The sequence below is a fragment of the Phasianus colchicus genome, chromosome 12 (genome assembly GCF_987193195.1).
Source record: "Phasianus colchicus chromosome 12, bPhaCol1.hap1.1, whole genome shotgun sequence".
NCBI lineage: Eukaryota > Metazoa > Chordata > Aves > Galliformes > Phasianidae > Phasianus > Phasianus colchicus.
This window is the reverse complement of record NC_143447.1, coordinates 12,943,416-12,956,046: the sequence shown is the minus strand read 5'-3', so window position 1 is coordinate 12,956,046 and position 12,631 is coordinate 12,943,416. Positions and strand designations below refer to the sequence as shown.

Genomic DNA, 12,631 nt, shown 5'->3' with positions numbered 1-12,631 from the left:
AGCAGGAGGGTGCTTCAGCCTGGGGCCCTTGGTTCAATGCTTACAATGCTTGGATCAACACCTGCACCTGGTGCTGGGAGGAGTTTCTGAAGGGCCGTTTAAAGTGGTTTGACCCTCTCTACAAAAAGCTTCCTGGGCAAGAGTGGAATCTTCTGCTGCAATTGGATTTGAAGGTGGATCTCTTTGCTTCTGGAGTTTATTGCTTTTAATTCAAGTCTGCTTTCGTTTGATTTATTGTATGGTAGTTTCCAACAACAATCAATGAAGTAAAGCTTTAAAACCAGAGCTCTACTTTATCACAGCGCTGAGATTGTCACTCAAGTGGAGAAGAAAAAATTCCCCTGTGGATCTTCAGAGGCCTGTAGGAAAGGTAAACCCACCCCAGAGGGGTTCAGGGCTGTGTGGGAAGGGATGGGCTCCTTCCCTGGGTGGATGAAATGCTCTTTCAGAAGCTCAGGGTTAAGGCAGTGACTTTGTTAGAAGGGATGCTGTTAGTAGGTGATATTTGCATTCGCTTTCTTTCTAAGAGGCCATTTCTCAGGCTCAGGATTGCCACCTCTGCTCAAGGTGCCCATGCTGTCACTGCTATGTGAGAAAGAGAGATAATTTCTGGGCTCTAAAGTTGATTGAAAGCTCTGGATGTGTTCGGTAGTACGTGAGCGACATGCTGAAGGTGCGGCCCTGTGCTGGGATTGGTCTGCAGATGGCTGCTGCTTGAAAAGCTCGTTTGGGTTTTAAACTTGTTTTAACACCCTCCCTTTTCCTTATGGATTCAGCACACTTAATGCAATTTTAATGCTTTTTGTTTGATTTTTGATTTCACCCTGGCCAAGTTGCAGTACAAAACAGAGAGCTTTGTAATTAAGCACATCACTCAACACTTCATAATGCTGTTCTGCACTGAGATGAACCCTGAGAGTAAATGCAACGAGAAGTCTTAAACTGTGTGTGGCCTTAAAAACACATGTGTGATCAGCATTTTCCTCCTGGGTTACAAAAAGGAGCAGTGGCCAGAGGATATCGACTGCTTTTAATGAAAGGAGTTTAAAAAGAAAAAGTGAACATGCAAAATAATATAGATTGCAATAAAGTATTCCCATGGCCATGTTAAGGCATGGTTAAAATTGGGGATTTGGTATCCTTTATTTAGATCTGTTCACCTGGGCTGTGCAGAACCAGAAGACAGCCATAGAGATTGGTGTGATGGCTGGCAAGGCTGGGCCAGTGGGGTCAGGAGGACAGCAGGAAGGGGTAGCCAGGGCTTGGATTTATTGCATGGAGCTTTTATCCATTCAGGAGCTGCTCTGAGAGCAGCATGGTAACTCCAGCTGCTGCTTCTGATGTAGGGAGTGGCTTGTCACAATCTGTACCTGCATTGGATCCTGGCAAGTAATGAACTGCAACACACACAATTTCTTTCCATGTTGAAGCTGTTTATTGCATTAACTAAATACATCTGCAGTAAGTTTGCTTTATTTCCTCTGAGTGCAATTGCCGGTAGTATGGCATGGTGATTAAAAACAATAGAACTGGCAGAGGCACTTGTTACATGCAGCTGCAATTAGTACTGAGCGATGCAGCCCCTACCAAGCTTCCACTGCCCAGGAACGTGGCTCTGCCAACCAGACTCCCAGGAGATGGAGTAACAAATATGTCCTGGGTGGCCAGGTTAACCTAGAATGCAAGCAAGGTGAAGCTTCTGCTTTCAGCATGGTGTTTGGTATTGCTTTTAGTTAGAGTGGTGAGGCTGTGTTGGTAACTGTCGGTGGAAAGCAGAAATTAGAATATACATATATATATTACAACTATAAAAAACAACCCCACCAGTGTTTAGGTAGTCATAGGAAATGGTTTGATGTAGGGGAGGCTTTTTGCAAACAGAAAGTAAAACAAAATCTTAAAATGTTTTGTATAGATTAATGGAGGGGCAAAGGGGGGAGGAAGATAACCACAAATATTCTTGTGAAGTGAACCTATTTGCTTCCCCAGCATTCATAACCCTTTGCTCTCATATGCGCTTCCTTCCCCTGAGGGCTGTGTGCTGCTGTCCATGCCCAGCCAAAGGCACAGCACAGGGCTGACCTGGGAATTCAGGGTCTTAAACTTAAAAATATGCATAAATCCTTAGCTGAACAGGGGCTTAATGGTGGTGCGCAGCAAAGCCGAAGCATGCATATTCTCCTTGAGAGGACTGTTGGCACCAGGAGTAGTGACAAGCACTTTTCTTGCTGTGTCAGTTGTGAATATAGCCAGGTAACCTGAATACGGAAGTCTCTGTAGCCTGGAAATAGTTATTTTACTATTTCTTGCTTTGTATATTCTGTAGCCCCGCTGGTATCAAAGTGGGATATGGAACTTAATGACAAAAAACAGGCTCTAAATGTCAGTGGAGTGGAAGCAATGCCCTTTGAGCTGGGGCACTGGTTCCTATGGTATGGATAGGGACACACATGAATAAGAGACCAACATATTTACTCAAAGAGTGTTGGACTTTAACATTCACACTTATAAGACTTCCGTTACTAATGGTTAATTAGCTAACAGATCCTGAAGCTGAACAGCAGGCTGGTGAGCAATCTGCAGTGGATAACTGAAGCAGTGGAGAGATCTCTTGGTTAAAGAAGAGCAGGATTAAAGCTGATCCTCAAATCTCCTCCCTCCTGAATGGGCTCTCCTACAACAGAGATTAGCTGAAATTGTGCAGTTGAGCCTAGGGCAAAAGGTGCACACAAAGTTTCCATATACCTCATAGCCTGCTCTTCTGTAGTCAGTACTCCTTGGAACTCAATGGAATAGGCAATAAAATCAGGTGCCATCAGAATGACTCAGGATGTTTTGACCTCAATAAAAGTGCATAGAGGTCTGGACAAGCTCTCTGCTGTTGAGATTTTCCCTTCCCTTTTCCCTTGCTGCACAATGAGATTCAGACCTTCCTGTTTTGTTTTACACAAAGAAGTTGTAAATCAGTATCTTATTTCAATGTCTCTATCTAAGGTCTTCAGGAGCTTATATAGTGGTACGATATAGCTGAAACAGGGCAGGACAAGTTAATAGTATTGTATCAATTTTACATGTTTGAAGACTGAGAAAGAGAGAGGGGACTCGTGCAATGGTCAAACAAATCTGTCAGGGTCAAGAATAGCAATCTACAAAGTCTATATCCAGCCTACGCAGTTATGTCCTGGTTTCTTGCTCCAACCTTTATTTCCACCTTTTTTATCCGCTCTATGTTGTCTTATGGCAAGATTGTAGAAAACAAGATGGCGAGGAAGAGGAGAAAATGAAGTGTCCTTCTTGCAGATCTGTGCTCTTAGGCCTTGTCTATTCATGACACTAGTGGTTGCAGTGCCTACTCCTGATTGCTTCGGCAACTCTTTACAATCCCTTAAGCCATATGTGTAGTCACTCAAGGCAGGTGTGGACAAGCCTTAGAACTTAAGAAATGGAGGATGCGGGAAACCTTCAATTACCACTCTTCAAAATGCAAATAATATAATTCCAAAGTTCCCTTTTTCACTTCTTTTATAATGGCTTTCTTAATGCACTGAGTAAAGGAAATACATAGATAATCACCAAAAACATGGGGAAAAAGTTTTTTTAAAGGTACAGAATTTGTTCGAGGTAGAATGCATGTTCTTGCTACTGTAACTTGGGCTAACAAATCTGACTGACCAAGCTAGGAACATCTTTGCTTATTGTCTTTAACATCTATGTGCGATCCCACTGAGCTGGCTCTGAAAGAAGAGATTAATGAAGTTTTGTGTGGAATCACTCTTTGATAAACGTTGCAAGTTCTTTGTAGTTGAAGCCAGTGGTGTCCAAGCTCTGCTCTGTGAACTGTGGCTATCAAACTCATTGCAAGAGATCTGGCTGATTGATGGCAGATGTCAATATATCTAGTTATCCATGAGTAGGATAGGGAAAGGCCATGCTGCAGAGTCAAGCGTAACCCACATCCCCCTTGGAAACTGCAGTTTGAGTGCTTCTGTACCTTGATCACTAGAAGTATGACAGCACTGTGGTGGGGAAGCATTTGGACACTACTTAGTTCATTGAGAATAAACTTGCTCATAGCCATGGTGCTTTAGTGTTCCTTCTCCTGGGCTGATGACTGGACTAGACAACCTTGTTGATCTTTCCAGCCCTGATGATTTTATGATTCTACCTAACGTTACCTGGGAAGACACAACTGCAAAACTTTGCCTTTCTTCAAAGCACAAATATAATGACTCAGGAAGGTATCTGAAGCAATCTTGTATTCAGGGAAGACATTCTTATTGCTTTATCAAATTCCAATTTCTGAATAAAACCCTGGATTTGTGGGAGATGTTGAGAGGGCAAACTGTGCTATAGCTGTAGGAAAAGTCTAGAGGACGTTGTGCTACTGAGTTATGTGATGACCATCTTCATTAAGATGAGGGTTGCTGCATAGTATTATTGTGCTTCCAGAATGGCTTGCTGATGTCCTGGTCTATTGAGCAATAATCACATGAACTATTGGCTCTTAAATATATTGCCATCATCCTGCATATCTGAAAATGCCTGTTCCTGCTTGCCTTCCTGATAGGAAGAGGCCTCCTAGATTGCACCATCGCATGGCTCTGTGTAGTCAAGCCCCTTCAGTCATCCAGGTGCTGCTCCTCCCATGTGGATGTAGGGATAGCACTGTAAGGGTCCATGATGACTTTTGCACAGCGGATTATCATCACAATCAAGAAAAGGCAGAGGAAGACAAAACATGCTAGTGTCAGTCCCTTGTCCACATCAACGTATGCGGGCTCTGGGGTGGGTCCCTCCATGGCTCATGCTGCTCCTCATCGGGGTTTATGTTTGCTGCTAACATCATTGAGCACCTGCAAAACAAACAATGTCAGACACTGGGGAAACTCAGTACAAGTGGAAACAGAAAATATATGATGTGTTCTCAGAGGGAAATCAACCTGCTGAAAATCTGATAGCTTGAGTAACAGGGAGCTATGAGCTGGAGAACCCTGACCACCACTTTCTTCATTCAGCTGTGTTTCTTGCTAAAATGTTAGACAATGGAAACAAATGTTAACAAAAGAGAAACAGGAGTGCACAAGCACCATCCACCTGGAATATCCTTTAAGAAGTCCAGACGCTGTTCTGTATCAGCATTCCCCAATCGTAAATATATTTCCACTCCTCTGTTAGTGTGAAAGACCAGACAAATGGCAGAGCAGACTGTTTCTATCCCAATTTTCTTCTCTGTCCAAACATTCCCTGTCTCTTACTGGCACAAAGCAAAGTGAAAATTATGCGTACTCATTTTCCATAACATTTAATCTCTACTACTCATAGGTTCTGTAGGCAAGAGATGATTTTCAGGTGCAATATTCTTTAAGTAGGTGTTTTATCACCCAGAAAGGTATGGGTGATTATGTTATTCCTACATGAATTATTTTACTTAATGCAGATGTCTGCACTGCTGAAGGTCTCTTCTGACCTTATCTGAATCCTTAAGCAAAATTACTTCAGCAGAGATTGACTCCTTACTGCAGATACGCTGCTGGATCTTTCATTGGCTGCTGCCCTTGGTATGGCAGTGCTTAAGGAGAGGAGCTGACCTGGCTCACAGAGTGAGTGAGGGAAGTTTCCTGACATGGTCAAAGTGGGAGATGTAAGAATTGAGCGTTTCTCCTATGAAAGAGTAATAATGTTGAATGCCTCCTTAAAATAAGCAAATATCTTTCACATGAAAGACAATAACCAGCCTGAGAACCAAGCCATATTTCATTGGGAGTAGAGAAGAGAAAGAGAAGATGTTAAACAAGAGTGAAATTTGGGTATCAAATGGTGCAGTTGCTCTCTGTAACTGCATCAGTGCAATAGGGAGATCCCAGCCAGCTTTGCCCAGTTCCATCTGCAGGGAGCTGCTGGCAAGGCTCTTTCAGCAGTTCACATCTGGCTGGAGCACTGTGTCCTTGCAGCACCTTGTGCCAGGTGAGTACCCCAGCACTGAGCCCATCTGCCCCGAGAGTTCTTCCCAGGGTGAACTGAGGACCTGTATTTAAAACAAATAAATCACCGTACCAACTTTCATAATTTATTCCCTTTCAAGTTTTCCAATCTCACCACCTCCTAGATCCTACAGGACAAGGATAAATCAGCTGGGCTCTCTAGTCTATTTTAAGCACAAGAATGGCTGATTTTTATTTTCAGAAAGCTTAGAAAATACTGCAACAGCCAGTCCTGCAGCAGGGAGTTGGAAGAGAAGATGAAGTGAATGAAACCAAGCAGACACTGTATATTTTTACATCCTTAGGAGAAAGCAGCAAATATGGGCCAGCAAAATGATCACTGAGGAGTGGGGTAGGATTGTGATGCTCATCTGACCTGACCAGAGGTTTTTAGTCCCCAGAAGACACTGTTACTTTTGCTACCCTGGAGAAGATTGTGCTGCTGCTCCAGAAGTCCCTGCCACCCTATTTGGCTTGAGCTGAGGTCTATGACAGAAGTGAGCAGCTCTGGACATTACCAGTTATCCCACACTGTGATGTGGGGCTCTGAGGAAGGGTGAATTCAGTTTGGAATGAAATTTTGGCAGCTTTTAATTTGGGGATATGGGGGGATTTTGATCACCGTCTGGTTAGAAGGCTTCGTAGTTCCCTGCAGAGTCCCTAGTGCTGAGAAAATAGTACTGTGGATTTAATGCTGAAATAACAGTTTTGTAGAAGCTTGTATACCTATTTTGCTAGCCAAGAGATCTTACATTATAACTTAATTTGGTGAGCAGGAGTCAAGACTTTGTCAGCAAGGCTGAGTATTAAGAGTGGGTGCTTTTGTGGAGTGGAACAAAAAGGTTGTTGTCAAAACTACTGATGTAGCCTTGTCCTTATCAGGACTCCTATGAAGGTCCAGTAGGGACAGATTTGATTTTTCCCTCCTGGCTTCCTGGCTGTGCTATTATTTCACACTAAGTTAACCTCTGTGAAAATCAGAACTACCTGGAAGTATTGATCTTTGATGATCAGTATTGATCTCTGATGAAAATCTGTATTTTCAATTAAGTATGCCTTCTTTTAAAATACTACTAATTTACTCAGTAAGTGTTCTGGGATGTGATGGGAAAATCAAACCTCTTGAGTATTTCTTTCCAAATGCCATCACAGAATCTCATTACCCACAGAACCGTGGCTGGGTGATGTTTCCTTTGAAACTCTGGAGCAATGTCCTACCCCTGCCAAAAGGGAAGAGTGTTGTGTGGATGCCACATCCCTGGAGGAGCTCACGGACAGGTTGGATGGTCCTGGGCAGCTTGAGCTGATGGGAACATCCAGCCCATGGAGGGGGATGGAGGTGGGTGATCTTTGAGGTCCCTCTCCCAAGTTGTTCTATGACTTTGTAAAAAGGATCCTCTGGGCAGTAAGATCAGAGCAAAAGCATATGGCATTCGAGCTACAGTTCACACAGCAAATTATGGTGACAGCTTGAATCTCATGTATTTTTTCAGATTTAAATTGATATGTTTTGCAAAGAAGTCAAAGTATTTTCCATGGGACAGAAGGATCTTTTTTTCCAGAAAGCTGTATTCTTGAGGTTAGACCAATCACGTGTCTCCCTTCCTTCTGTTCTCCCCATAAACATAAGGTTCCTGCCATGTGACAGTTATTCTGCACTAAGTAATGGAAAACATATTTCTTGGGGCTGGGCCTGTCTGCTGGTACTTGTGCTCCTCCATCTCTCTAATATATGGGGAACTTATTCTGCTTTTTTCCCAGCTCTCTGGCCCGTGCCTCAGTTTTCATTTCCTTGATGATTCTGACAGTGTATGCATGTGGAGAAAACAAAAAGTTGAGCAGAAATGATTATAAACATTCATGCTTGACTGATCAGGTTTTCTCTGAATAGCTGAACTTTGGGAAACGGCTCTTTGTGGGCTGTGAGCACTCAACTGTAGAATAGTACCTTTTAAATTTCTTTGGATTTGTTGAAAACTATTCAGTTATTTTTTTTAAGCCATCAGATGAATGAGAGCAATTCCTGGTTCCAATTTAGTAGGCAGCTTAGCAGCCTTATGAGTGCCTGCTCTTCTGTAAATCCCAGTGTTTAATAACATCCCAGGTAAACTCTTGGTGATGGCCATGGAGCTGTCTGCTTCTTGTCTGACTGTTCCTGCCATCAGAAATCATTCCAGTGTGCTCTGTGTGGCAGGGATGGAGAACTCATGTCCCTCAAGGGAGAATTCATCCTGAGCCTTTGTTCTCAGCTCTTTTGCTTCCCAGTGCTCTTTTCATGGACTGCCACACATCCTCATTTTCCTATGACTTTGTATACACCAGCAGACAGAGATGAGTTGGCATCCTCTGTTATGGATGCTCTGTAATGCTTGTGCTGAGCAGGGTGGCTGAATTTCACCTTCATTCTTACCTAGGCACGGTGCTGTAAAAGACATTTCCTTTCCCCTGGAGCTGCAAATGTTGGCGCTGTCACTTTAAAGACAAAGTCATAATGCACATGGATTGCAGGGAGCTTGTCTAAACCAGTTCCTATGCTGGTTAATTCTGTTTCCGCTCATCTCAACCCATAGAACACATTTCAAAACACTTACTTACAAAAAATCCGCTGCTCCTTTTCCAAAGTAACGTATGTGCAGAGGGAAGGGAAACAACACTATTTCATACATGCAAGCAGATTCCTACCTTCCAGACCTGGGTAGGAAGCCTGTCACATCCCGGCATGGCAGCATCGTGGAGCTAAAATCCTCACTGTAGTCATATTTTAAAAGTTTTGTTGGTCAGCTTGGCTTTAACGCCTTCAGACTCCACTCAGATTCACGTCCACCCAGACCTGGAAGCAGTTCTTATCACTGCTGTGCTCTGGAGGGAAAAAAAAAAAATTAATAATTGGCAATTGCTCATCAGGCAGGATGTGGGCGTTACAGTCGTTAAGCAGTAGGGATGCACTTCTGTGACAGCCTGAGGCAGTCGGGTACAGTCAGATGTGAGATGGATCTCTGTCAGAAAGTCCCAAGGAGAACACCTGATCCAAAATGACAGCAGTGTTTGAGCCCAGAATTAGGCTATTTCTTTGAGCAAAACGCACACTTTTAATCAGTAAAAGATGGACCAGCTCTGAGTGGTGCTGCTCAGATGCCTGTCTCTAGTTTGTTGTTTTTTTTTTTTCTTTTTAAAAGGACAAAAAGTGAAAGGAAACATTTCAGCAGCTTAAAATAATGTGGCTGATCCAACCTGGTGTAGCAATACTTTGAAAGCTACTACTTCTGATTTTTCAGTCTAATCTGGGATGCTATTCTTTTTTACATGCAATAATTTCGAACAGGAAAAATGTGAAAGTTGTTGGATGACAAACCCATTTCACTGCTCACTTTTGTTAACTTGGACATTTTTTATTGCCTGAAGTGTGGGACAAAGAGGTCAACATTGGGATTCTGAAACCCTTTCCCCCCCACTCCAGTCAGCGAAAGTGTCAGAAAACTTGATTCTTCTCTTGGGGAGCTTCGTGACCTCTCATGCTGATAGTCCTTATTAGACCAGAGAATGAGGGTCTGGACCTGCTGCTCAAGTATTTGTGACAGCAGCAATTGGGGTGGACAGCCCTGATCCTGCTCAGCAGCACCGCTCGCCATCCTGCTGGTTGCTGAAAGCCTTGCTTCTATTTGTTGCTGTAGAGGCAGTGGGACTTTGCCATGGACCATATGTGTCACACTGAGGTGTCTGTCAGTGTGGGCCCAAATGGCAGCAGCTGCTCCAGGGAGCTCCGAGTTGAGGTGTGAAAGCAATAGGTGGCTTGGGAAGGTAACAGCTGGAACTCAGCGACCCGGTGCTGTGAGCACCAGCGTAGTGAGCTCAGTTAGCAGATGTGGTGTAGTGGGCATGGTGGTAATCAGTTAACAGCTGGACACATGGCAGGGGTTGGGTGGTGCTCATCAAGGGACCAGAAGGGTGTGAAGATCAACTTGATAAATGGAGAAGAAGGTGGGAAGAGCTGGTGAGAGGCTGTTGTGGTCCCTGAAAGAACAGAGCTGTGCATGTCTGGTGGGAAAGGGAGAGATTTAAAGGAAGAAGCAGGAGCTGATGTCTCATGGTTTTTTGGAGAAAGGAAGAGATATTTATCCAAGCTGGAAGACAGGATGTTCTGGTAACTAAAATGGTGAGGCATTAAAACAGGGAGCTTGCCTAATTGCTTTCAGGATGCCTGTGGAGGTGGCAACTCTGATTTGCTCGCATGGAAAAGCTTTAAGAGTTAGAATGTGAAGGCTGGAGAGAAGAACGAGCCAATGCTGACCCCAAGTCCCAGGTGACGGAAGCTGAAGCGCTGTTTCAGGGATGTATTTGGTGCATGTCAGATGAACATGCCCTCAGTTTGAAGTTCAAATCTATAAAAGAGGAGTCTGGACACTTAATCATACTCTAATGTTCTTAACAATCTAGTTTCGATTAAAAACTCGCTGCCTTGGAGCACAAAGTGACATGTTGTAGATTGATATGGACAGATGAGGTTCTTTCTATATCCAGAGAGCAATAAGATAACCACTACCTTCATTTAAAAATTAATTGTCCTTTTATACTTACAGTTCCCTCAGCAGAAAATCAATACTTTATTTCAGTAACTCTGTCTTCCTACGAGCGTGATTTCTCCTGTCTACCTGTAGCACACAGACAAGATTAATTTATTTAATCCACTCCTTGTTGGGTTTTTAACATTTATTTTAACTTTATTTGGTTTTGCACATGCATGATTTGTGCTTTTGCATACTTTAAATACTGACTTCACACCTTTACACTTAGTTTTTGCAACCTCGTTCATTCAATCTATCCCACTCAGTTACGGTCAAGTGATAAATAATATTCCCTCAATAAACTTGCTTTCAGCCAGTCATAAATTACTTGGTCAGTACACCTTCTGAAAACCAAAGGCATCATTTGTGGTTGCCCAAAAAGTCAAAACCAAATAAGCACATCAATCAATCTGAAGAAAGTGTTAAAAATTGCTGTTGCACAAATGTTTCCTTCTGGCATAACCCCGTGGTAAGAAAAACATTAATCATCGTTGAGAAAAAGATGCAACATGCACATAGAATAACTGTGAGCTGCTTATAACCCTAAATCAAATAACCATTTCTCACTTGAGGTGCGTATGGTGTTACTTGCAAGCCAAAGAAGAGGAGAAAAACAAAAGGTTGTGCTTGTGAGCTGTTGAGCTGAAGGATGGGCAGTTGGCCTCTGGAGACAAAAGCCTCTCCAGTCCTCCAAAGTTCAAATTGCGTGGATGATCCTTGATTAAACTTTGCTGAAGTGAATCCTGAGGACATCTAGAAAGCTTTTTATGAGAGACTGGAAACTGCAGTTCAGAGATAAGAGTGGGGTAAAATGGGTGAATTGTTGACTGCTGAGCATGCTGGTGGGAAGAACGAGGATGTGAGCAACAGACACCAGCTGGAAGAAGGCAGATAAGCCAGGGCTGAGGTCTTTCTGTCAGCTGCTGTGTGCTGGAGAACTGGATCCCCAGTTTACAGGGTTTTTCTGCATCTCACTGGTATTGCCTTTGGCTGGCCAGGCTCTGAGCAGTGTGTGAGCCACACTGATCCTTTGAGAGATGATGCAGAACAATTCATATGATATGTAAGGTTTAGATGAGCTTGGAAAGCAGTGTCTGTCTGCACCAAGACCATCCTTCATCCCATATGTGCTTTGATAAGGAGACTGAAACTGCTTTTCCCATCACCCAGTGATACAATGCACAGTATGTGAATCCCCTCTAATCACAGTAAACAGCAAACAGAGGAGTCTTGGAGAAACAAATGGGTTTGGCCTTTAAGCCAAGGCTTGTAAGGTCTGAGTAGATATTATGTGAGCGCAGTTTAATGGACTATGTACTGCTCAAACCCCATGCTGTTTAAATTCTACGGACAGAGACAAACACATCTGTTGTTCTTGTCAGTTATTTTATAGATTAAACTGGCTGCTACCCAGGAGAACCATAAGCAAAGCTCTGTGGAAATTTTTCACTGCAGCAAAGCTGACAAAGAGAAAAAAGGAAAAACGTGTGACAATATTTTTTCAAAAACAAAAGCTGCACTTCAAGGTAGAACAGGAACTCCTTTTCACGTGGCTGTTTCCTTGTGGTGATGTCCAGCTTTCTCTAACCTGCAGGGTATTTCTCAGACACATCCTTTGACCTTTCATCTTGAGAAGCTACAAATGCCTGCACTGGATTGAGGCAGCATCAGTGTTTTGACATGGGGAGAAGTCTTGTGAATGACAGCACTCATCAGTCCAAAGGGACTATGTCTGCGTTAAAAAGTGAATGGATTAGTTTTCTCAGGTGCTTCAGAAGTTTGAGGAGAGAAGGATTAAATAAATGTAAGCAATAACAGAGCTCGAAGTCTGGAGTTCTGTGTTTGTGTCGGAACCAAAGTCACTGCCTGGGTCTTGTTCCTTTTCAGAACTGCTTAGTACACAGGGTTATAGAAGCACAGAATGCTTGGGTTGGTAGGAAGCTTAAAATATCACTGAGTCCCAACCCCCTGCCCTGGGCTGGTTGCCCTCACCACACCAGGCTGCCCAGGTTTCCATCCAACCTGGCCTTGGGCACCTCCAGGTGACCTGAAGTGAGCGAGGGTCAGGGATGCTTCAGAGCTCTGTGC

At 43.4% G+C, this 12,631-nt stretch overlaps 1 protein-coding gene across 3 annotated transcripts in view; it reads right to left on the bottom strand.

Moving 5' to 3' along the window:
• Positions 1-1,423: 1,423 nt before the first annotated feature.
• CTXND1 (cortexin domain containing 1) overlaps positions 1,424-12,631 on the bottom strand; it is a 33,561-nt gene continuing 22,353 nt past the window's right edge. Inside the window, exons 2-4 of one of the 3 annotated variants that reach the window (XM_090148992.1) lie at positions 10,557-10,630; positions 8,664-8,840; positions 1,424-4,853 (exon numbers count right to left, since the gene is read on the bottom strand). In XM_090148992.1, the coding sequence (XP_090005118.1) occupies positions 4,620-4,799 (180 nt within the window). In that variant the 5' untranslated portion in view covers positions 4,800-4,853; positions 8,664-8,840; positions 10,557-10,630 and the 3' untranslated portion in view covers positions 1,424-4,619. The remainder of the gene's footprint in view (positions 4,854-8,663; positions 8,841-10,556; positions 10,631-12,631) is intronic. The other 2 variants (XM_090148991.1, XM_090148993.1) reach the window with 2 other exon arrangements.